At 32.8% G+C, this 24073-nt stretch overlaps 1 protein-coding gene across 1 annotated transcript in view; it reads right to left on the bottom strand.

Annotated features, from left to right (window-relative positions):
* Positions 1-1883: 1883 nt before the first annotated feature.
* The window catches only part of LOC138309645 (potassium channel subfamily T member 2-like), a 47916-nt gene continuing 25726 nt past the window's right edge, over positions 1884-24073 (bottom strand). Inside the window, 24 exon segments of the mRNA XM_069250862.1 lie at positions 1884-7674; positions 8269-8353; positions 8986-9160; positions 10046-10180; positions 10687-10770; positions 11495-11599; positions 12013-12124; positions 13136-13273; positions 14132-14200; positions 14976-15148; positions 15453-15479; positions 15481-15559; positions 16387-16630; positions 17038-17234; positions 17577-17726; positions 18082-18190; positions 18739-18847; positions 19107-19170; positions 19625-19761; positions 20035-20199; positions 20662-20848; positions 21601-21704; positions 22194-22280; positions 23248-23328. Coding sequence (XP_069106963.1) covers positions 7320-7674; positions 8269-8353; positions 8986-9160; positions 10046-10180; positions 10687-10770; positions 11495-11599; positions 12013-12124; positions 13136-13273; positions 14132-14200; positions 14976-15148; positions 15453-15479; positions 15481-15559; positions 16387-16630; positions 17038-17234; positions 17577-17726; positions 18082-18190; positions 18739-18847; positions 19107-19170; positions 19625-19761; positions 20035-20199; positions 20662-20848; positions 21601-21704; positions 22194-22280; positions 23248-23328 — 3171 coding nt within the window. The 3' untranslated portion in view covers positions 1884-7319.

Below are 24073 nucleotides of genomic sequence, written 5' to 3'. Positions count from 1 at the left end.
TATCAAACTAGGATTTCGATGAATTTTGGGAATTTGGATGAATCCTTATTTAGCGAAATTAAAACCTCCACAAATATACAATAGCAAGTATATCATATCCAAGTTGTCTCCCTTTATCATTTATGGTCACAATTCTTTCAATCACTGCTTGGTACATCTTGTTTCTCAGTGATGTAGGCCTAACTTATGTTTTGTTAAAATTGTTTGTTATTTTCTTGAAAAAGAATTGTCTGTGATAATAATAATATTAATGAAATGTTATTTGAGGTTGAAATTATGAACAAATGTTTTGTAGATGAATGACTACTGTTATTTTTTTAAAGATCAATATGAAAAGTGTTTTTTTTTCTTAATATACCATTTACATTTTGTATATCATTATAATATTTTTTATATATCAGGTAATAATAATACCATAATGCTATTAATTTATTCATATTTTTTCCATTATCTTATTTAAAATTTTTACCTTTTTACATGTAGTATTTTGTAAAACCACATGATTATCAATTGCAATAAATGTATTTTTTTACATGTCACTGTTAAGATTAATGTGATGATACAATTTACCGGGTACTGTTATATTATACAATGTAGTAAGAGTAGGTTTAACTTATTGTTGAAACGAATGCAAAAAATGCCTTGTGCTTTTATTTAATATATGGGTAAACACTTTTCAATAAACATTTGAATGTTGCATATTATTGTTCTTGAATTATTTTCTCAACTTATATTAGGTCATGTGACATGTATTCATCATGCTTCGTCCGTCTTCCGTCTGTCATGCATACCGTATTTTCCGGAGTATAAGCCCTGAAAATCGGGAGTGCGGCTTATACACCAGTGCAGCTTATCCGTGGACGAAAACCAAAATACGACAATGTTTTTGCATTATTACGTTGTGATTCATATGTGAAAAAGTTTTACTCACCAGTTTTGTTAAATTATACATCAAACAAATCACTGTTAAGTGTTTAAAAGATAAAATTTGCAATGAAAATTTATTAAAGTTGAAAATAATTATGTATCAGATGCATGTTCATTCGTAAAATTGTTTAATTCAAGGAAAATCCGCCGACTGAAACGTGTGTGTTTACAATCACAACACGATTGCGGTTTAATAAAGTTATACATCGAAAAAATCACTGTAAAAGTGTTTACACGATATAATATGTGATGAAAATATAATAAAGATAGGTAAACTTTTTATTCAAACGACATTATTCTCCTCAATAATCAAATGGCCTACATAAATGTATAATTTAGAGAATAACAAAGAATACCTCTTCAGTATGTAATCCACGGAAGCATTCCACAGGATTATACCTAGAATATTCTGTTTGTGGTAGATCTATATACCACATTCAACCCAATAAGCGCCCCGTTTTCTTTTTGAGGTCTCAATTTCACTTATTCTGTATTTGCATATTACAGGGTTATCTGCCCTTGGGAGTAGGTATTGATTGTGATGTTATGTTGTTTTTCCGAGTGGGACGTCATACTTTTCGGAGAAAACGGCCTGAATTGTGCTCACAAAATAATGACATAACAATTGATACCTACCCGCGAGGGAGCTATATAACTCTGTACCCGCATAAGAGCTAACTCTGGAATATACAAAGACGGAATATTGACTTAAATAGACTGAAACAATGAAAAAAATGAAGTAAATTGATAAATGGCTTGTGAAATGCTGGGCAGCCCAAATTTTTGTCCTCTTCAGTGTCTCTTTATTTTTCATCCATTTTTTAACTGCCCTGAACGCTGATTTAGTGGTTTACGTACCATATATGAATCACTAGATCACAACAATGACAATGTATGAAAAAAAAATGTTGTTTTAATGATTTTGTTGTTCAATATACAGGAATCGTATACAAACAAAAAGTATGAAAAAAAATGTTGTTTTAATGATTTTGTTGTTCAATATACAGGAATCGTATACAAACAAAGCAAGATTCTATAGACGATACATTTCATGTAATCAGTAAATAAACAGATACAATGTATCTACAAGTATATTATGGAAATATGAAAGACAATTATACAACAAAATATCTTTACAAGTAAATGCTTCATGGTTGCATAGATTTGTATGATTGATCAAAATTATTATTAAATGTTAAAAGTGTGTTTTGATTAAATGCTACATTAATACACGAACATGACCTTGTTACCTTTTAAACAAATTGATGATATAAGAATGAAAAGAAATAAATAGGCTGCCAACGAAAAACTTTTTATACTAATAATCTGTTTTGATAAACGAACCATAGCACTACCAGGTATATGCTTCTTTTTTTTCCTGTGAAAAATTAATTACCGTATATGGGTGTCAGAGGTTTTGGAAACATAAAGCTTCGAAATTCAAAATAAATAGGACTCTGTAATTTGACATGATGGAGATTCCGTACACTAGTATACAATAAATAAGTTATCTCCCTTCCAACAATTGATTACTATCTTTCATAATCATCTGTATTGAGATTAAGATTTGCGAGTGGATAAGAATTTCCCCAAATATTCACCTTTTCATCAATGAAATATTAAGGAAATAATAAGAAAATATTATTGTATATTCACAAATTTGTAGGGATCTGCAAACCGCAAAATTTTTGATCTGCATATAAGTCCCTGATAGGAAACCTTGAAATATTGACCCTGCAAATTTAACTTGTGCTATATGCATGTACAGTACATTCTGTCTTTGCATATTACAGAGTTAACTCCCTTCCGGGTCGTTATCCATTGTAACGTGATTGTTTTCAATGGAAAGTATGACCTTACGCTCGCAAATGCAAGACCTCACGATCAATACTTACCTGCAAGGGCAGATAACTCTGTAATAGGCAAAGACAGGATAATGATATGATTTTAATAACATTTGCTTCGATTCATGTATTGATTAAGATGGGTAACAATCTAAGCTTTTAATTATAATGGAGTTAATACTCCATGTATGTAAAATAGTATATTTTGTATTGGAAAATAATTGTCTCAAAATTCTTTTAGCATAAGATAAAATTGGAAAAAGATATTTTATAATTAAATATCTTAATAAATGATAAAAGAATCTCTATTATGCAGTAAACATTTTTGGAATGTCAAATGGGGAATTGTACGCATGTCAAGCTCTTTATATGAAATAAGTTTCGATATATATAAAAAAAATGGATAATTAAGAGCTAGAATGCAAACTATTAAATGGTATCAATTCATAAATGCATGAAATTCAAGATTTTTAAAAGACTATGAATGGTTTGAGCCCCAAATCCATCTATATCTAAACTAAGTTGTTGTACATGTATTTGAAATATTAGTAGATCCTTGGTAACCACCAGAATTATGCTTAAATTTGAAAGGTGAATTTAAAATATTTTGTCATTTTTGCCAATATCTTTTTAATTGTTTTTGCCTAATAAAAACAACAGACTGCAATCTTGAACTATAATATTTACTGAGAATATAAAGGTACTTAAGATTCATCTTTTAAATTTAAATCAAAGTTTGTTCAAGGATGCGCTCTAAAGTTTCGTACTAGATAATACACCATGGCCAAAATTTTCCACATTTTCATAATAAATGCATGTTTAGGATGGATACCATAGCAACTGCAGCTGCAATGATACATATATACACAATCATGTATATACTTGTATAAGTATTGCATCAAAGATATATCCTGTATCGGAAATTCAATAATTTCGTAACTAAAAAAATTTTTTTTATAAATAACGGATTTAGACTAAAAAATGGCATATTCTTTTTATTTCTTTCTGAAAATTATAGCGAAAGTACTAATATTTTACAAATGTATTAACAAAATGAATTAAACATAATGAAAGCATTTTAAACATATTTACCTATGAATCAGTTGACATTTTTTAGACCCTTTATAAAGTCATGACTTAGTATTTTTTGCATACTTCAATTTATTGTTTTAATATTTAAAATCTCATAATACATATGTATCAAAATATACAAGTATATATGTCTTATATTATTCAGATCTACAGCCAACGGTATATAAACAAGTTAATGATCACACAAGAAATGACAATGATAATCTCATAAAAAGGCTGCTGCTAACAGTTACAGCAAATTACATTGTACAATCTGATTCTTTAGGTTGTAACCTGACATCTCTAACCACAGATTTTAAATTAACTCATGGACCCCTAAAGTTTCATAATGGACTGGTCTAGTGTTTGATTTAGAAGGTTCAAACCTGACATCTGTAACCACAGATTTTAAATTAACTCATGGACCCCTGAAGTTTCATAATGGACTGGTCTAGTGTTTGATTTAGAAGGTTCCAAATGCATCTTCAGGGGTGAAGGAGTGAGCGGCAACCTAATTTTTATTTTCCTTATTAAAAAGGATTATCATTCAATTACTCAACCCAGGTAACAACCCAGCGCTTACATCCAGAAATAAAATCAGAAGAAATTAGCAAAATCGTATTTATAATTCCAGTCATTTTTAAGAGTCTGCATCAACTGTGCCCTTGATTCAGATAGATATATTCACAATTGCTAGCATATCATTGATTACATTAATACACTATACTCTCGTAACTTTTTTCAAAATATCAAAATTATGTTTTTGGTTTGCACAGAAGTAAGAGTTGTACCCCTCTCTTTCATATGTGTGTGAGTGCAATCACCCGTCCCTCAAAAAATTATCTGGAGCACTGCATTAACTAATTGTATACATTTTGTAATTCCTAATATTCACGTTTTTTGATTTAGCTAAATCCATGAAATTTCATAACTCGCTAAATTGATCAAAATCATGATTTAACATATTATGTAGCCTGTCGTATGAATAGACAACTAACTAGAGATAATTCACAAAAATAAACCCTCATAAATAAGTTCTGAACAGAAAATCGTGAAAATTTTCATCCAAAATATTTAACAAGTAACTTCAACTTGGAATGACAACCTTGGAATATATGACTTTAACACTTTGGAAATCAAAATGAGGTTTACATTACCATAATCTTATACATACGTTGTAAATATAATACCAAATTCTGCAGCATAAGTATTGTCAGAGTATTTAAGTTGTGTCAAACGCTGCATTTAATTATTAAAAAATTAAATGAAAATATCTAATATCTATCTATATAAGCAAGATATATACATACATTCGCAGACAGAGATAAACTTTCATGAAATTTATTCTGTTAGCGATATTCCCGCAAGAATATTATCTACGAAAGTTGGTTTGCAGTACCCTATCAACCAAAAATCAATTTTATATTGGGAAGACAGTTTATAATTGCTCCATGTTCTATTAAAAGTTTAAACAATAATGAGTATTTTTCGTGGTATCACTAATTCAAAAATAACAATAAATATTTATTTTAAAGCACTTTCGAAATTAATACAACTGTATTTTCAAATTGATCACAGACATAGAGATTCGTTAATTGGCAAGACAAAATTACCTAAAATAATTCGGAACAATGGGAAGATCTATTGAGGAGAGATTCAGGGTGTGATAATTGCTGGAGAAAAAAACCCAGCTAATTAAATTTAAATTTGCATAATTTGGTAAACTTTTTAACTACATGAAATGCATTTATATAATGATAATATTTAGTGATTATGCTAGTCTCATGTCCAATGCTAGTAAATTATTATAAGTCTGTTGGAATAGTTAACAACCAAATACATACATCAGTATGGAAATTCATAAAATCAATATGGAAATTTTGTTCAACCAAGCATGATTAATATCAGATTGGCATATTTCATTGATGATTATTATCAAATACCAACAATTTTTTTTATCACATATAAAGCAATGATTTTCAGCTCATGTTGAGCACACAAGACAAAAGTTGTCTAATCCAATACCTGCCATAGTATTATTCCCATATTGGCGACCATAGGAATTGTATTCATATCAAACATATATATGAAAATCCATAACATTCTGCTCACTTTCAGCAAATAAAACAAAAGTTGAAACCCAATCCCTGAAATGTCAATGTTATTCACACATAGAAAATCATGGGATTTTTGTTCATAGCAAAAATGATACATTTGTATTCCATAATATTCATAACAAAATTCTAATTGATTGATTTACCAAAATAAATGCAATATTTGTATCAACATGTATTAGGAATCTCTTTTCCTAGTACATAAGACAAAGGAGTATTCTTAGCACAAACAGGTATTAATTATATAACCAAGGGCACACACAACATCCAATATTAACTCATTCACCCCTGACATTCCATAATGGACTGATCTAGTCTTTGATTTAGAAGAGTCTAAATGTATCTTCAGGGGAGAATGAGTTAAGATCAATATACAGAAATTGAATCTAATTCAATTCTTACATCACAGCAATATTCCCCAAAACATGTATTCTGTTTTAATTGGAATGATTATTGATTTATGGGAGGAATCTTAATTAGTTTTGTGTCCTGATGGAGGTATTTAAATAACAACCTTTAGTTATTAGAATTATTACATAAATTACATATCAAGGGTGACAGCAAATATCAAATATTGCAGGAAATATCAGAAAATCTCAACCGTAATTGTCCATCTTTTGAATATAATTCAACCTTATTATTTCAACCTTTTGTTTTTCTATTTGATTTCTTTTGAAAATTAATGACTTACTTTGCAAAAATTATGTGACAGTTCAGTTCAAATTTGGTCCAACTAATAAGTGCTCTCTCAATTTTTTAAAGCACACTGGATGCTTATTGGGTCAAAAACGGTAATTCAACCTGTCCATATTTAATATTCCATACATATTTTTTGTACAATTCAACCTGTTGCCCATATTTTTGCATTACCAGGTATATGCATCAAATAATTATACCTACTGTATTCGACGCAATAAGTACCCCCATTCATATAAGTGCCCCTCCCCCTTTTTTAGGCTAAATTTTATTTACTTCAAATAAAATGCAGACTGAAAATATGAAAATTGTGTTGGTTTCCTTACTGATTTCTTTTGCAAATTGATTTATGGCTTACTTTGTAGAATAATTTTATGAAAGGCTAGTCCAAATTTGTTTCTATTAAACAACCCCTCTTTTGCTTCAATTTTTTAAACACCCTGGCCATTTAATGGGTCAAATACGGTAATACAGCCTTATGCAACAAACCCAGGTTGATGTGTGTTTTATAAAGCCATATAAAAATACAGAATATGGGCTGTCCCAGTACCATGAGAACCATGGCAATTCATGATCAGTCTACATACAATTCGTCTGGGTTCAGGAAATTAATTCTGACCTATAAATATTTCCAATATCAAAGATTTAGATGACAGAGTTTCTCCAATTAGAGTAGTTCTAATTCTGACGTTCGTTCCATTGTGAAAACTTTCCCAGTTTTGGCTTTGGTTACAACAATCTGTGGTACAGGACTGACAGTTTTATTTTCTGACTCTGGGGATGACATCGGCGCCGACCTAAGTATAAGCGGATCATCCAAACTATTACGTAGTCCGCCCACTAACTCTGATCCCAGGGCTGAAGCACAATTGAGTCCATCATCGACAGAATGGCTGCGTGGTCGATAACGTGCATGCTTTGAAAATTCATCATTGCTTCGCATCTTGTGAGACCAAGCTCTCCTGCGTCCCTTGTTTATTTTGGTGGGAACAGCAAACATGGAGCTTGGTTGTATCACATATCTATCAGAAAAAAGATCAAAACATTATAAATTACATTCAAGTATACTATGTACATCTCAACATAAATTACTAGAGATCAACCTAATATCTAGGCTTAATTATTTCACAACTTTTGTAGCAGGTTTAAGTAAGTTGTAAATACTGTACATAGTGATATGATCACCAGGTACTAGCGGGAACCTTGACACCGGACTTATTGGTCCATTGAATTAAATAATGAAATAGGGCAAGATTAGTGTTCTTCAAGCAGCCTCAGACTTACTGCTCTAGATCTGCCTCTCTACTGACTGAGCTAAAGGGAAATTCACCCTAGGTGCCAAGCTAGAAGGCGACAATATATATCATTAATTATTATACTGACAATTATATATATACGATTTACATTGTCAAATAAAACCTAGCTGCTACAATTAAATTAAAAGAATTTTGACAAGATTATCAAAGCAAAAATGACTTTATGTAGATATTTTCCGATCCAATATCTGCTTCACCATGGAAATAAAAGTAACTATTAATTAACATTAAGCAATGGGTTTCATTAAATATTGAATATTGATCAGCGAGTAGAACATATTGGCAATGCTTTTCACTTACACCAAGTCGCCTTTCCTCAGCTTTCTCTGTGGGTGCGGGTTTAGTATTATATACGATACTGGTGTCCCCATGTCGTCATGCTCACCTGTTGACAACATTTAATTATGAAAAATTAATCTCAAACATCATTTGTCTGTTATGTATTAGTTATATGGAGGGGCCCCTGATATAGTTTATCTTTGCATATAACAGAGTTACTTCCCTTGTGGTTATGTGTCCATTCTGAACTCATTCTATTTTTTGAGCGACTTTGAGACTCATGTCATTTTCTCCAAAACGTATGATGTTAGGAACACAAAATACATGACGAAATAATTAATACCCACCCACAAGGGCAGATAACTCCCTAATGTGACACAACCACTTAACAATCAATTTTCAGAATATTTACAAGGGGAGATATTCTGCTTAAATAAATTGACTGTTTTGTTTATCCAGCCACTTAATGCTACAAGCAGAGGTGTCTGGATTAACTAGATAATATATATATACATATATATATCCCTCATGTTCCATTTGTCAGGCGAAATGTGATATTAAAAGGGATATGACATTACCCAACATGACATCCAGTGGCTTTCATTAAACATACAATAACTAAGTGTATTAATCTCTAAAGACTTCATCCTATTCCTGATGAGATCTGTCAGACAAAAATATGATATTAAGAGGAATGTGACATTAACCAATATGACATTAAGTGGATAAAAATCATACAATAACTGAGAGTATCCATCTCCAAAGATTTCATCCTATTTCTGATGAGATCTGTGATGTCGTCTTTTTCTGACTTCTCGTAGAACTGTTTGATGTTGAGGGAGATTTTTTTGGTGGAAGATCTCCGTGAGAGGCCCTCTTCATCAGCAGACTTGTTGTTATTGTCTGGGCCGTCCTGTAATGAAACCATTGCATCATCCTTTAATGAAACAATTGAACTTTCAGTTTGTTTGTTCTAAGGGATAGTTAAGGCCACACAATGACCCATTATTACATCAGATGATCATGAAAGAAGAGGCCCAGAAGGCTTGTACCACTTCACCTGGCATGTTGCATCTTTAGCAAAATATATGAGAATACTATAAGTTATTTAAGGAATAGATGTTTATTTTGTTGAGGTTATGAGGGTATAATGATAATGGAGCACGTGTAAATTCACCAGGGTTACATAAAATTTACACAGGCTTCATTATCATTATACCCTCATAACCTCATTAAAATAAATATCTATTCCTTATATTTACAGTTTTTTAAGTAAATGAATATTATTTTTTCCTGCGGCAGTTACATATTTTTTATTAAAATACCCATATTTTTTTTCTCTCTCGCCATCGTCAACGAATTCGATTGAACAGCTGATTGGAATCGAGTCATTCATGTGTTCCCGTCAAAAGTGGGGTCATCACCTCACGTTGCAACGCCATCGACTATTCACGTAACAATAGAATCGCCGCGCATGTTGTGCTAACATTATACACTGATAATGATAATACTAGAAAGCATGGTTATTGAGTCCATGTCAGTGCAAATTGTAAATATATAGTGTTATTCTCTTCAAACTGGATAATCATTCTTAGATAGATGTAGGTGAGCTGGTTAATGAACAAAATTAGTTCACTCCTGATTTCCTGATTGCATTATAGAACTAAGCACTACACCAAATCTGAGATGAATTCAAGAAAAAAGAGGGCAGTTCTTTTAATTATTAAAACGAAAAAAATTCTATGACAAAATTGCAATTGGTATCCTGAGAATTCTTAACACGTAAAAAATCTCATACCACTTGGTCATCCGTGGGTTTTCTCTTCTCTGTTCTATAAATAGCGATGGGAACCTCCCCAGTCATGGAACAGAGACCTTGATACAAGTCTCCGTAAGTCCTGTACTTGGCAAGGGTGGGACGCTTGATTTTAATCTGCATCATAAACAAGATTGCAAAGTCATAAAAACGGCTCTAGTAAGTTTACTGTAAACATGGATAATTTCGAAAGTGCTTTTTAATAATTTCATAATATATATATGCAGGTATAAATCTTGCGTGACAGTGTTAATTATTTTTCCGTTAGATAAAACTTTAGGATTTTGATAATACAGTTTTTCATAGCCACAAAACTTTATACAGAGTGGAAATTTTCATTGTGAAAAGGCCTTTATGTACTTAGTAAAAAATTTCCATCTTCCATAAATTTCATGTTTGTAGTTGGTTATCGCTCGATGTCGTTTTAATTTGAAGCTAGTTATAAATAACTTTGTGAAAGTAAAGATACAGCAGACTTTTAATTAATGAGATTTGACTAAATCAAATATAAATTTATTATTTAATAATCATAAGTAATGAATCAAATGATTGATACTTTCAAAGATGAACAGAATTCTGCAATGAGACATTATTCCAGATTTATGTATTAATTATTATCTTACACTAGAGAGATGGCCAGAGTTCAGTTCTGCATCAATTCCTAGTAAGAGTCGCACAAACTTGATCAAGTATCCTTTGACAAATGTCTGAAAAACAAAATATCATAATTATCAATTTTGAAATCAAATTGTTCAAACAGCATCACAACATTAATATACCGTATTTGACCCAATAAGCGCCCAAGGTGCTTAAAAGATTTATAAAAATGAAAAGGTGTTAATAAGTCAAAATTATTACAAATTTATACCATTTTATGTAATTTTGGTCCTTATTTATGCGTGAACAATTGAAATTGAGGCCTCAAAAAGGGGGAGGGGAGGTTATAGGGACATGGACGCTTATTGGGTCGAATACGGTAACCCTTTTATAACATGAATGAAGAAATCAAGGTCAGTTGTGACAGATAACAGCATTTCCACACCTAAACCTTAATCTGGTGATTTTGGCCCATTGGTCCTCTTGAAATTCTAAAAATTCATCATTATCTTCCTTAAAATGATGTCCATATCTATTACAGTAATTCACGACCATGAAAGAGAAAATTTAATCTGTTTCCGGCCTCAAAATGTCCATAATCTTGAATATAATCTAGAGTTTTTGGTTTTGGTTTTTCTCAGAGTTGCCTCCCTTGCGTTACTATTATATTGGGGATGTGGATGTGGCGCAGTGGTAGAAGGCGCAGATATGTTTGGTTAGGCAATTGGGTGCCGTAGGTCGTGAGTTCGAGGCCCAGATAGGGCACAAGTCAATAAATTGTCATTCTTTGTTAAATTGTGTCTCTTTGATATATAATAATAGTAACATGTATACCTGATATAGAAGCGTGTCCAGCATACTTCCACTGAAGACTCGACCAGCGGCGAACGGCAGACGGAAAATATGGGTCAGTGTTGTCCTCATGTGTTCTTTGAGTTTCTTAAATATTTCAAACATTAAGCATTTCGTTTTAATTTGACTGCAAATAGCAATCAGAGTATAAAGAAAAAAAGTTTGGGTCAAAGTTTAAAATCTCAACCAATCATCTAGTCAAAAAAATTAGTTACATGATATTATTTTTTATAAGTCAAGCATTCAAGTAAAATTTTTTTAATTCAATTTATCACACATCAACATACCCAGGTCATACCTAGGTATATTAATCAATCTAATTAAAATCAAACTTATAATTTTGCTTCCAATTCTATGGCAGAGCGCTTCCCGGGTCATGCTGACTCGCTTAGGTGACCAAGAATGGGGCATTGTTAGATCTTGTATTGGAGCGTAACGTAGAGCATTGTAGTAGAGCGGAATTACAAGTCTCATTTGATTGGATTGGTATATTAATTTACCTTCTCCAGTTTTGAGATTTTCTGTGCATAGTGATCATGGGCCTGAAACTGCATGAACCTCATGTTGGACGCCTTGTCAAGTTCTGTGATAATGTTGGCATTCGGAAAAAGTCTACAACAAACAGATAATTAGGTTGGTTTGTCCTCATCACAAAGTTATATGGTCAAACCTTAAACATTTCATTGGGAACAAACTTAAATTCTAAGTTATCACTAGACAGATAATTAAATCTACTTGCAAATTAAGCATTGCTACAAATTTGCAACCAGGGCCCAGTTGTTCAAACAGTTCTTAGCTGAATCATATGATAAGTGAAATTTTCATTTGTTGTTTGCTGCAAAATATCTGATTATATATATCTTCTCTAAAGTTGGCGAGTAGATAAAGAATGGAAAACTTTAGAAATCAATAATATTTTGTCAAGTTATAGTTTCAAAAGAAATCTTGATTTGAAAATCAATGTTAAACTGTGATTAGTCTAACCACCTTTTGAACAACTGGGTGCTGATTTACCTAGTGCAAAATGTATATAGATTTAATATAAATTAATTTACAAAGATAAAAATATGAAATAATTTTCCAGTTAAATAATAGAAAATCTTTATGCAGGGAAACCTGCCTTAGCGACCACCTTTGTATAAAGACCACTAGCTTATGAAGACCATTTTCTTAGGTAGGTCCCAAATGGTGATTTTTTTTTTTTTTTTACACAATTTGACCTGTGTATAAAGACCACTTGACTGTGGATACTACTTTTTTCTTGTCCCTTGCTTGGTCTTTATAGACAGGTTTGCCTGTATACCATCTGACAATAGGATTAATTCATGTACTATGTGATACCCGATAACGTTTGTGCGGGACTAGTATCTCCAGAGGTGATGGAATGTAACTCTTTATAATTTTCCTGCTAAAATGATGTTAGCTCGGATATCATCTTTTATCGTCACTGCATCACCAATAGAAACAATAGTCTCTCACAAGCCAAATCCAGTATCACACGGTACGTGGATTCGTCCAATTGAAGATTTTCAGTGAGAGATTTGAACAATTTCTGTATTTTTCTGTGAAACACTTACTTGGAGACAGTCTTAAAATTTCTGTAATTTTGAGTGAAACACTTACTTGGAGACGGTCTGTACAGCGACGATGGTCTCCGAGTCGACCAGGACATTCTCAGTTTCCACGGAATCCTTACTCTCCCGATTAGTGACCACAAGGTGACTGGACTTCTGTATTCCGGCCACCAAGAGGTCATCAACACTAAAATGACCAATGATGACACAATTTATCATTTTCTGATCAGTTTATTGACTTTTCATTCAGAAACATCATAAACACTCACTCTAATTATAGTGACAATTCACTCCTATATAAAAACACTGAGTCTAATTAAATTTTCTTTTTCCTTTTTAATTATTAATAATTTCTTTTTTTGATGAAGATATTTATATAATAATAAGAGAAAATAATTAAACTAATGTGAGCAATTTGTTTATCATTCTCATAGAACTTTGTTTTTCTCATCATTTCATTTTTATCTTAAGATCACTTTCTTTGGGTGTCACGATTCAGCAATTTGATCTGTGTATAAATATGTCCATAATAACCGTATTCAGCAAGCGCCCAGGGTGCTTAGAAAATTGAAACAAATCATGAGGCCATTAATAGAAACAAATTTGGACTTGCCTTTCATAAAATTATTCTACAAAGTAAGCCTTAAATCAATTTGCAAAAGATCAAAAGAACAAAGCAAAAAAAAACAACAAAGTTTTCATATTTTCATTCTGCATTAAATTCAAAGTAAGTGAAATAGAAGCCTAAAAAAGGGAAGGGGCCCAACACTTATAGGGATGGGGAACTCATTTGGTCGAATACTGTATACCGTATTCAACCCAATAAGTGCCCAGGGCAGTTAAAAAATTGATAAAAATGAAAAGGTGCTAATAAGTCGAAATTATTGCAAATCTATACCGTTTTATGTAATTTTGGTCCTTATTTATGCATGGGCAATTGAAACTGAGACCTCAAAAAGGGGAGGGGCGCTATAGGGACATGGGCGCTTATTGGTCGAATAGTTATATGGAATTAAATTAGCAACAGTCCGTGATTGATCCTTACTTTAAGGAGCCTTTCATCCAGTAGACCATGGGGAATTTGGCAACAGTCTCCAAGAACAAGCTATCTGGCCTGTAAAATAACAGTGAAACATCTTAAAATGACTATACAAATAATTATAACTAATAATACATATCCCTTCAAACAATCATGATTAAAGGCCCACTACCTTTCCGAAACGGCTTTATTTTTTAAAATGGGAATGTAAAACAAGATCGATAATTTTGTAGAGTCCTAAAAATTATAAACTTACCGTTAATACTACATTTATCATCACCTTCTGAACGATTTGATTAAAATAAATAAAATGTTTATTTTCATAATGCGGGTTGTATTATGTTTCCCGCCGTCGTCCTAAATACCGCGCGGTAGTTGACTATCACTGCGCCAGACGACAAAACAGCGAATTGACTCTCCACTGTTATATATTACGCAGGCAATCTTGCATATGTTTGGTGTCGTAACCTTATTTTTTATATTTTAGATCATCGGTATGCATTTTCTGGTGTTATTAATGTTTTTTAAGAAACCTTTATATTTTGCTCCGGAAAGGTAATGGGCCTTTAAGTTGTTAAATCATTCTGAGAGAGCCATTGTAGGCAAGAAAAAGTTTAACTAACAGTTGCTGTGAATATAAGTTGATTTGTAACAGTAAACTTAAAGATCCTGCCAAATTAATGTTTAAAAAAAATTGTTGATTTTTTTTTTTTTTTTTTTTTTCATTTGAAGTGATGAGTGATTTGTTGGTTGTGATATATTCAACAGCACCAAACAGGAACAAAGTTTACCGTAATCCAACCTACTTAAAAGTTAATGCATTAGCCAAGTTTGTTTGATTAATACTCACTCGACCTCCAGTAGAAGGATGATAGGACTCAAAGAGACCGTCTTGATGAACTGCGACCTGAGGGGTATGATGAAGTTGAAGATACCGGAATGTGGCCGCTCTGTGGACAGGATGATCAGACGACCCTGCCATCGCTGCTGGTTAGAGTTCTTAAAACTACAGTGCTCACAATCCTATAATAGAAAAAGAATTTGTTATATTCCGGCTTTTTATATCACAGACTTATCTCCCTTGGGAGTAAGTATCCATTGAGACATCATCATTTCGGGAGCAAAATTCACATCGTTTTCTCGAGTGATTAATTTTGCTATATATGCATGGAAAAATACTTAAAGTGTATTTGTCGGGCAATATATACAAAATAGAAAATGTATTTTTGTGATCTAGTGACATTTGTGTGATTAGCATGAATGTCCCCCTTGCGTAATTTTTTTTTCTACATTTACGATATATCATCACATAATACTTAAGACATACCTCTCCCCAGCGGAGACAACAGAGTGGGCCGATCGGTTTTGGTGAGATAACACCGTGTGTTTTTTGTTCCAGCATACAGCGTTATGGGCGGGGTACCTGTGATTACCCTACAAAATAAAGTCACAATGATGTGAAAACAATAAAATTAGCAAGACTGAAAAATTTCCAGAAACTAGAATGTCAGTACGATAAACAAAGGTTACTACTTCACATTGGTACAAAGGGAGGTAAGCAAGAGACCTGTAGAGATTAGTATAGTGGTAAAATACAGATTGTATCTACGGAATCAAAATATTAAATTTTGTGGGCAGGTTTAGCTTCACAATCAACAAAGATATTCAAAAGGAATTTGTCTCAGAAAAGTATGCAAACATATCTTTACATTATATCTTGTCTTTTATATGAATACTGAATAGATGTCATAGTTTTACAGAAAATCATTTAAGTTATTGCAATATGATATTTTTCTGCAAAGTTTCAGCATCTATATCAACAAATTAAAGATGCCGAAAAAAGTTTGAAAGCTATTCAGTACTGGAACTCTAAGATACATTTACCGTATTTGACCCTAAAAGCACCTCTATCTTTTTGTGGCTTCAATTTCAATTGCCTGGGCATAAATAAAGACCAAAACTACACATAACTGTATAGATTTCGCAATCAATTCGTCTTATTAAGCACCTTTTCAGTTTTTCAATTTTTTAAACGCCCATGGCGCTTATTGGGTCGAATACGGTAGTACATTTACACATGGTCCAAACATTAGTGCCAAGTTTCATAGAAATTGATCCAGTAGTTAAGGAGGAATTAAGTAGACAAACTTTTCCAAGGACAGACAGACAGATAAGTTTAAGCTGATTCCAGTACACCCCTCCCCCCATTAGGGGGAGGTTAAATATTAAAATCTTCATAAAAAAAAAATTCTGTATCTCACTCATTTTGTCCAATTTCCTCCATGATCTGTTGGAGTTTTGCATTGGCGGCCGCATCTGTCACGTCAGCGTTATGATCAAGGAGCATTTCTGGAGCTGGCTCGCCTGGTACATCTAGAAGCAGCTGTTTTTTAAACTCCATCCCGGCCTGGGAGTTCAGGGTGTTAAAGACGCTCTCCTCACCATCTGACTCCTCATCCTCGTGGTGGGTCTCTATAAACCTCTGTAGCTCTGAAGCCTTCAACGCTAAAAATTAAAATATATTTCTATTCAAAATCTGTTTCAATGTCAATGAATTAATATTTCACTTTTAATCGGACAAACCGAATCACTTTTTTAAATACCAAACATTATTTTAAGACATTCATTTATCGAAAAGGTTGGATTCCAATACACTTTAGATGAAATGAAGATAATTTAATTTGATTATTTAGTTCACATATTTTGTAGCCTACTTGCTCAGGCCCATCCATTAACTATATCCTTCTCCCCTAAAGATACATTTGGACTCTTCCAATTCAATGACTGGAATTGTTCAATATGAATTTCCAGGGGTGAATGAGGTAAAAGCAATGAAGAAAGCATGGATCACTCATAAGACCTTTTTTGAATTTAATTAACATTCGAGAATGATGCTTAATATAGCCACGTACCATAACTTTTTTCCCTGGTAGTTTTTTCTTTCTGATTATTCTGAGTTTTGATTTTAGAATATTCTTCTTTCGTAATGCTCATGTAGAAACAGAAGTCTGATTTCTTTAGACAGCAGTGCATGCCTGGGTTTAGTTGTAGACGAGGTTCCCCAGCAACGCTCTCCACATCAAGGATGCCAAGCAAGGTCACACCATATCTGTAAGCGATATAACGATTTCTCAAGGACACCGGGGCAACAACGACCACACAATACCAAAGTACCCAGTGTATGCTAGTTCTATAAACTAGGTGAATTCTTTAAGATACGATTTGCTTTGAATTTGTGAATTTCATGATAACAGTAAATTAATTTAGTAAAAGTTTATTTCTGTAAATGTTTATGAATATTATTTATATTGATAGACATGTTTATTTTAATTACTTTTTCAAGTTAATCCTCACGAACTTGTTTTCCAAACAAAACTTAGTATCGGGTATAGTCACATTATAAATAGGAAATGAATTAATTTGTATTAATCTAAAATCTTCATGTTTTCACCTTTTATGAGCGTCAGCCGATGCCTCTGTAAATTTCTTGCCCTCGTACTGACTGAAGAAGATACTTTTACACAGCTGGATGTGGTAGATCTCATTTCCTGAGTGTTGTCCATAGATTTGTTGCCAGGTTTCTGATGCTAGCGAACCCTCACTGTTATGGAAAACTTTCATGTTACATTTCTGACAACAGTGATCTCTAATTGTATATACTGTATTTTATAAATCTTAGTACTGTTTATATATGCTAATATTCTCAGGGTTTTTAATTTCGCTAAATGTTTCCATTTTTAAAAACACAGAGTCAATATTCCTTTGTGAATTTAATTGCCCAAACATTGAATTCTTCAGGGTGGCATCCTATGGCTAATGTTTTTCCTGTAATGATCATGAACATTTGATAAATCTTTTGACTATCATTAATTAATTAATCATTACAATTAATTGTTTGACTTAATCTTTTGACTATCATTAATTAATTAATCATTACAATTAATTGTTTGACTTACTATCCCGTGGAGGTGTGCATCAGTAGTGAGACCAGTGTAGACAGCCCTGGGTACAGACAGTTGTTGGCCAATAGGGCATACTTAAACTCATCTTCACATACAACGTGTTCTGTCAAATAAATAGTAACTCATTTAAAAAGATATATAAGGGAAAGTCTGTAATATAAAGGCAAATATTATTGTAAGAAAAAAGAGCGAAAAAAAGACAGGAAAAAACCCAAAAAAAGAAAAAAAAAAAAAAAAAAAAGTTACTCCATTTTTGTTTTTTTTTGTTTTCTCTCTTTTTTTTTTTTTTTTTTTTTTTTTTTTACAAAAAGGTTATTATTTCAATAATTCACTGTTTTACAGTTTATAGATAACTGGTACATGCAGTTACTGTCAATATAATCTTCTGAATCGATCGGCACAGTCATGCAAAATACATGTCGATCCTACCCTAGCTAATGGAAAGTTAGCATTCTTATATATAGAATAGAATTGTTTTTGAATATGATTTTGTACAACTGCATACATAAGATTCCTATCATGTAACATCTTCACCCCTTAAGATATATTAGACTCTTCAAGATCAAAGACTAGTCCAGTCCATTATGAAACTTCAGGGGTGTATAAGTTCAGTGCATAATATTATGCCCTTCATGAAATATAGTTTCTTACCAGCAAACCTCACATGCATCTTATTTTCCACCCTAAACAGCTGTATGTACTGTTGACATTTGGGAGCAAAATCCTTCACGGCCCAGGAACGTAGAATTGTATGTTTATCCTAAAAAAGATTGAGAAAAAAGAGAATGTGAAAAAAATTGTAACACACAACTGTTGTAAAAACAATCATTTTTGACTTTTGACAGCATATAATAGTACCTGGGTCCAGTTTCACTGACATTCATGAACTTCAAGGAATTTCTTCATTTAAAATTCTCGAGATGAATTATGTATAAATTGGGAGAGTTCAAATTAGCTGCCTAATACATAACCTGCTAACGAAATGTTAATTAAGTAATTAATTAAGACTGTATACTCACAGCTTGATCTTTGTTAGTACAATTACCAGGAGGTAACACAAAACAGGCCTCTGCATTGTTGACTCTACAACAACAACATATCAATCACAGTATTCTGTATTGCATATTACAGAGTTATCTGCCCTTGCAGGTAGGTCACGTGACGAGAAAATCTAATTTTTACTGTTATAATTTTTTTGCGATACAGCTTTATGGGAATATATGATTCAACCATTTTTCTGAAATATTTCTCGGATCAAATTTTCGCGATCATAGGAATGACACAAAAATATATACGCCAAAATAACCAAGCTAAACGGTATACTGTAAATAAAAATATTCTCCAAGTTTATATTCTTACTAAATTAAATACAGAAAGAGAACATCATCTAATAGTTTTATCTGTGTACTATTTTTATCTCCATTGTTTACGTCCAATGTCCTAAAGGCTCGTGGCATATAAAATTATTGAACTCGTTTGATAAATTCATTTCACATAGCCACTCATGTAAGATCCTATATATCTGTACTATTTTTACCTGCATCGTTTAAGGTCGATGTCCTTAAGAGCAGATCCCCTAATATAGATGACTCTGTTGGCCCATTTAGGGTCCCGTATAATAACCTGCATACTACTGCCAAGTTCATTTGATCCCAGCAGTATGACCGTGTGGTCCTGAAATAATACAAGGCAAGCAGTATGCATATGTGTATATCTAATTAATTTTAGCTTAGATTTAAAACCCTCAGTATGAATAATTACATTTTATCAATAATTGTGGAGTATAAAACATTGCTAGATTCATGCATCTACAAGTTCAATAGAGCGCTTTAACTTTAAATTGCGAAATTCATGAAATTGCCATGAAAAGGTCATTGCGCATGGAAACGCGAAATCAATTACCACAAAAATCAGTTGGTTCACAGTATGTAATCATATTTTACTAACTTCAAGTTTAGGATGAGCGTAAAATTCCGTGAGGAAATCCATGACGGCTTCAGATGAGAACTGCTGACAGCAAACAACGACGTGTTTATTTCCAGCGGCCTCACGTCGACTGTATACCCCTCCCGCTCTCTGCCTCTCCATCCATATTGAGCCGATCACCTCCACCTAAATAGGAATATTAAATTGTGACAAAAACATTACTGCAAATCTTTTTTTTTTTTTAGCTTGCAATTTAACTATGAGTATTTCACGATCCAAATAAATTCATGAAATATATCTCCACAAATAAACATCTACATCATTGATACGAGAGTGATAAATTTGTAAAGTCGCAAAAGTTATTAGCTGCACTTATCATCACCTTCTGAACAGTTGGATCAATGACGTCATTATTTTTGACGTATTGCAACGTCCATATTGTGACAACGAGTGAAATGTTTCTTAATTAACAACGGGATTTTCATCCTTTTCTGTTAATGCATGTAAGAAAAAGAGGCTCAAAAAGAATCGAGAAAGATTTGGCAGTCGACCCACAGCAAGGCTCATGTTGACATGCCAAAATCTTTTAACTTGGTTGACATATACCTATTTATATTAGAGATCCATTTAAGATTCTATTAGTCTTACCTGTCGAGGAATGAACGCGAAGGCCACACATATCATGAGGACCATAAAGACTTGACCAAGCCAGATATCGGGGGAGATGTCGCCATAACCAACCGTAGAAAAGGTGACGATCGTAAAGTAGAACGACTCAAACATGGTGAGAGGCGACTCTAGACTGGCTCTCTGTATGTGTTGTACTCCACAAACTCTACAACAAGGATCAGGATGAATTTATTCCTTCTTTGTATATGACAGAGTTATCTGCCCTTGCAGCTGGTAGGTATATCTATTATGACATCATGTGTTTGCGCGCGTAACATATATTTTTTCTCTATAATATATGTGTTGTACTCCATAACCTCCACAACAATTATCGGGATGAATTTATTCCTTCTTTGTATATAACAGAGTTATCTGCCCTTGCAGCTGGTAGGTACGTATATTTATTGTGACATCATGTGTTTTCGAGCGTAACATGTATTTTTATCTGAATGTGTTATACTCCACAAACTCTAAAACAAGGATCAGGATGATTCCATTAGTACCCCCTTTGCATATCTGCAAGGGCAGATAACTGTAATAATGATAAGTTATTATTGAGTTATCAGATTCCTCTGTAGATAGATCACGTGATTACACGTGTAAAATTGTATATTTTTTTCAGAGAAGAAGGCGTGAATTCTGCTCACACAATAATGATGTCACAATGAATGCCTACACTCATGGGAGGTAACTCTATAACGTGTCGAGACGGAATAAGATTGTGAACCACAAGTAAAACGTGCATTTCATTTTCTGCTAGTCCAAGGCAGTGGATGTAAAGTTGATAGTTGTTACATCTGATCCCTGAACTCATTCACCCCTGAAATTTCATAATGGACTAGTCTAGTCTTTGATTAAGAAGAGTCTAAATGTGTTTTCAGGGGTGTCTTCAGTGGTGAATGAGATAAGATTACTTACGTGGTGAAGATGAGGCAGAAGAGAGTTACAACGAGGATGAATAGTTGCTGTGACAATGTGACAGAAATCTCCTGGAACCTTTGTTTCGTGATGTGAAGATCGTTCTGAAATAAAACGTCATACCATTCAGATAATATTTAATTTGTTTTAACTCATCCACCCCTGAAGACACATTAAGGCTCTTCTGAATCAAAGACTAGGCCCGTCCATTATGAAATTTCAGGGATGAATGAGTTTCATTATATATTATCTAAATTATTTTTCAATTATAATGTTAAGTCCGCAGTTGTGGTTTTTTTTTTTTTTTTATTTGTATCCTTTTGATTTTCTTAGACCTACTTGCTAGTCAGCAAGTCAGAAAATAGACACAAGAAAATTTGGCCATTCAAAATAGCAGTTACTTCCCTTGGACCAGTTCGAATTTGTTTCAATTAAGCACTCCTTATTTGCTTAATTATGTTTAGTGCCTTCAGCGCATGCTGGGTCGAATATAGTATTCAACTGTTTTGGGGTTTTTTTGTTTCTTTTTTTTTTGTGTGTATTATTTAATCCCCTCCCCCACTTCCTTTTTCATCTAATCCGTTCAAACATACAAACAGTTTTTCCAGGGCATATCTGGCCAGCCAACAGTTGAGGAAGGATGGAGCATACATATTCCTGAACAGCATAGGGTAAAACACCTGTCAATATGAAATATCATTAATTAATCTTTAAAGGCCTACTATCATTCCCAAAACAAAAATTAATTTTTTTTCCTAAAATTAAATATTTTTCTAACAACATTAATAGCGCAAGAAAATATATATCGCTGATCAGTATGATGAGGCTACAACACAAAAGAAATACAAGATTTCCTGCGTAAACTATGTTAACAGTGAAGATTCATTTTGCCGTTTTAAAAAATAAATTAAAATGTTTCCATAAAAAGCCTTTTACTCCTATTAAAATAAAATTTTATTTAAATTTGATATCACTTATTTTAATAATTTCAGGTTTATCATTCTAGACATCTAGGATTTAGTATCTATTAGGTATTCAATATAATTCCTATCAATTGCTATTCTGTATTTGCATATAATAGAGTTAAATTGGTCAGAATATAATAACATCACAACAGATATCTACCTAGAAGGAAAATAACTCTGTAATATGCAAAGACGAACTAAAACCATCTCAAAAGAATTAAAGTTCTAAATCTTAATTGATTTGCAAATTGTAATCCGCCAATTACAGTGAATATCAAATTGAATCAACAAATTAGTGCTAAATTTACTTTAACAAGTACTTACATCACAACCTGAGTTATATAGTCCATAAGTAAGCATTTAAAACAAACAAATTAACATAATTATCCATTAAGTAACATCTTACAATACTTTATTTGTAGGAAACAGTTTGAGAATGAAATATTAACAGATAAAAACACATTATCAGTTGAAAACTTTTAAACCCAATGTCATACATCTGTAATCTCTCAATATTAATTGTTATTGTTAGACAATTGCAAATGAAGCAAAAGGATTTGGCATTGGGCAAGACATATCTTAGATAATTGTTGGACAATGATTGGTGTCAGTGCTTTCAGTACAGTATGTAGTTATTAGTAGTATATAATCATATTGTGAATGCTCCAGGCTGTTGACTTACCGTGAAGATAAGGGGAGCTGAACAGAAAAATTCTAGGATAAACCAGGACTGCAGCATCGTGTCAAATCTGGACTGGTTTCCCTGTAACAGTGAAATGTTAGTTTATAGACATACACATGTAAAACTAATCGAAACTGTTGCCCAAATGCCACAAACCCTCCCCAGGCAGGAAGACAGACAGATGGCCAACCTGAATCTAGAAGTATTCAGTCTTTGCATATATTACAGAGTTACCTCCCTTGTAGGTAGGTCCATTGTGCCATCATTACCATGGCTATTTTGTGAGCAGAATTTACGTCATTTTTTTAAAGTATGATGTTATGCCCACATGATCAATAGTATACCTACATTTACATGTATAAGGGAAGATAACTTTTCAATATGCAAAGACGGAATATGATTTATAGCCCTAGCTTTCACTTTGTTGCCAGTGGAATAATCACACCTTCATGTAGCTAACTCTGTTACTATGATCATATGATCACAGCCATTGTAGTTTACCATAAATTAAACAATCTGATTAAAACACAGATCCTTATAACCACTCCGTTCAATAGAGGATCTGACAATATCCCATAAGGGGTCACGTCCAGATGACCTTTATACCACGTGTACTGGTACTTCAGAGCAAATGCAGTTTCTACACCTAACAACATCAATTGAAAATGTCTTTTCGCCCCAGTATACATATACAATTAGCTTTGTTGTACACTTCTGGCGAGATGGCTACATACACGAAAATAATTTTGACTGCTTTTTCAAACTATTTTGTCCCCAGTCAAGATTCTGGCAGTGTCAATTTGATTGGCCATTTCAAAAGGCCATC

Source organism: Argopecten irradians, chromosome 15 (assembly GCF_041381155.1).
Source record: "Argopecten irradians isolate NY chromosome 15, Ai_NY, whole genome shotgun sequence".
NCBI lineage: Eukaryota > Metazoa > Mollusca > Bivalvia > Pectinida > Pectinidae > Argopecten > Argopecten irradians.
This window is presented reverse-complemented; position numbering and strand designations above follow the sequence as displayed.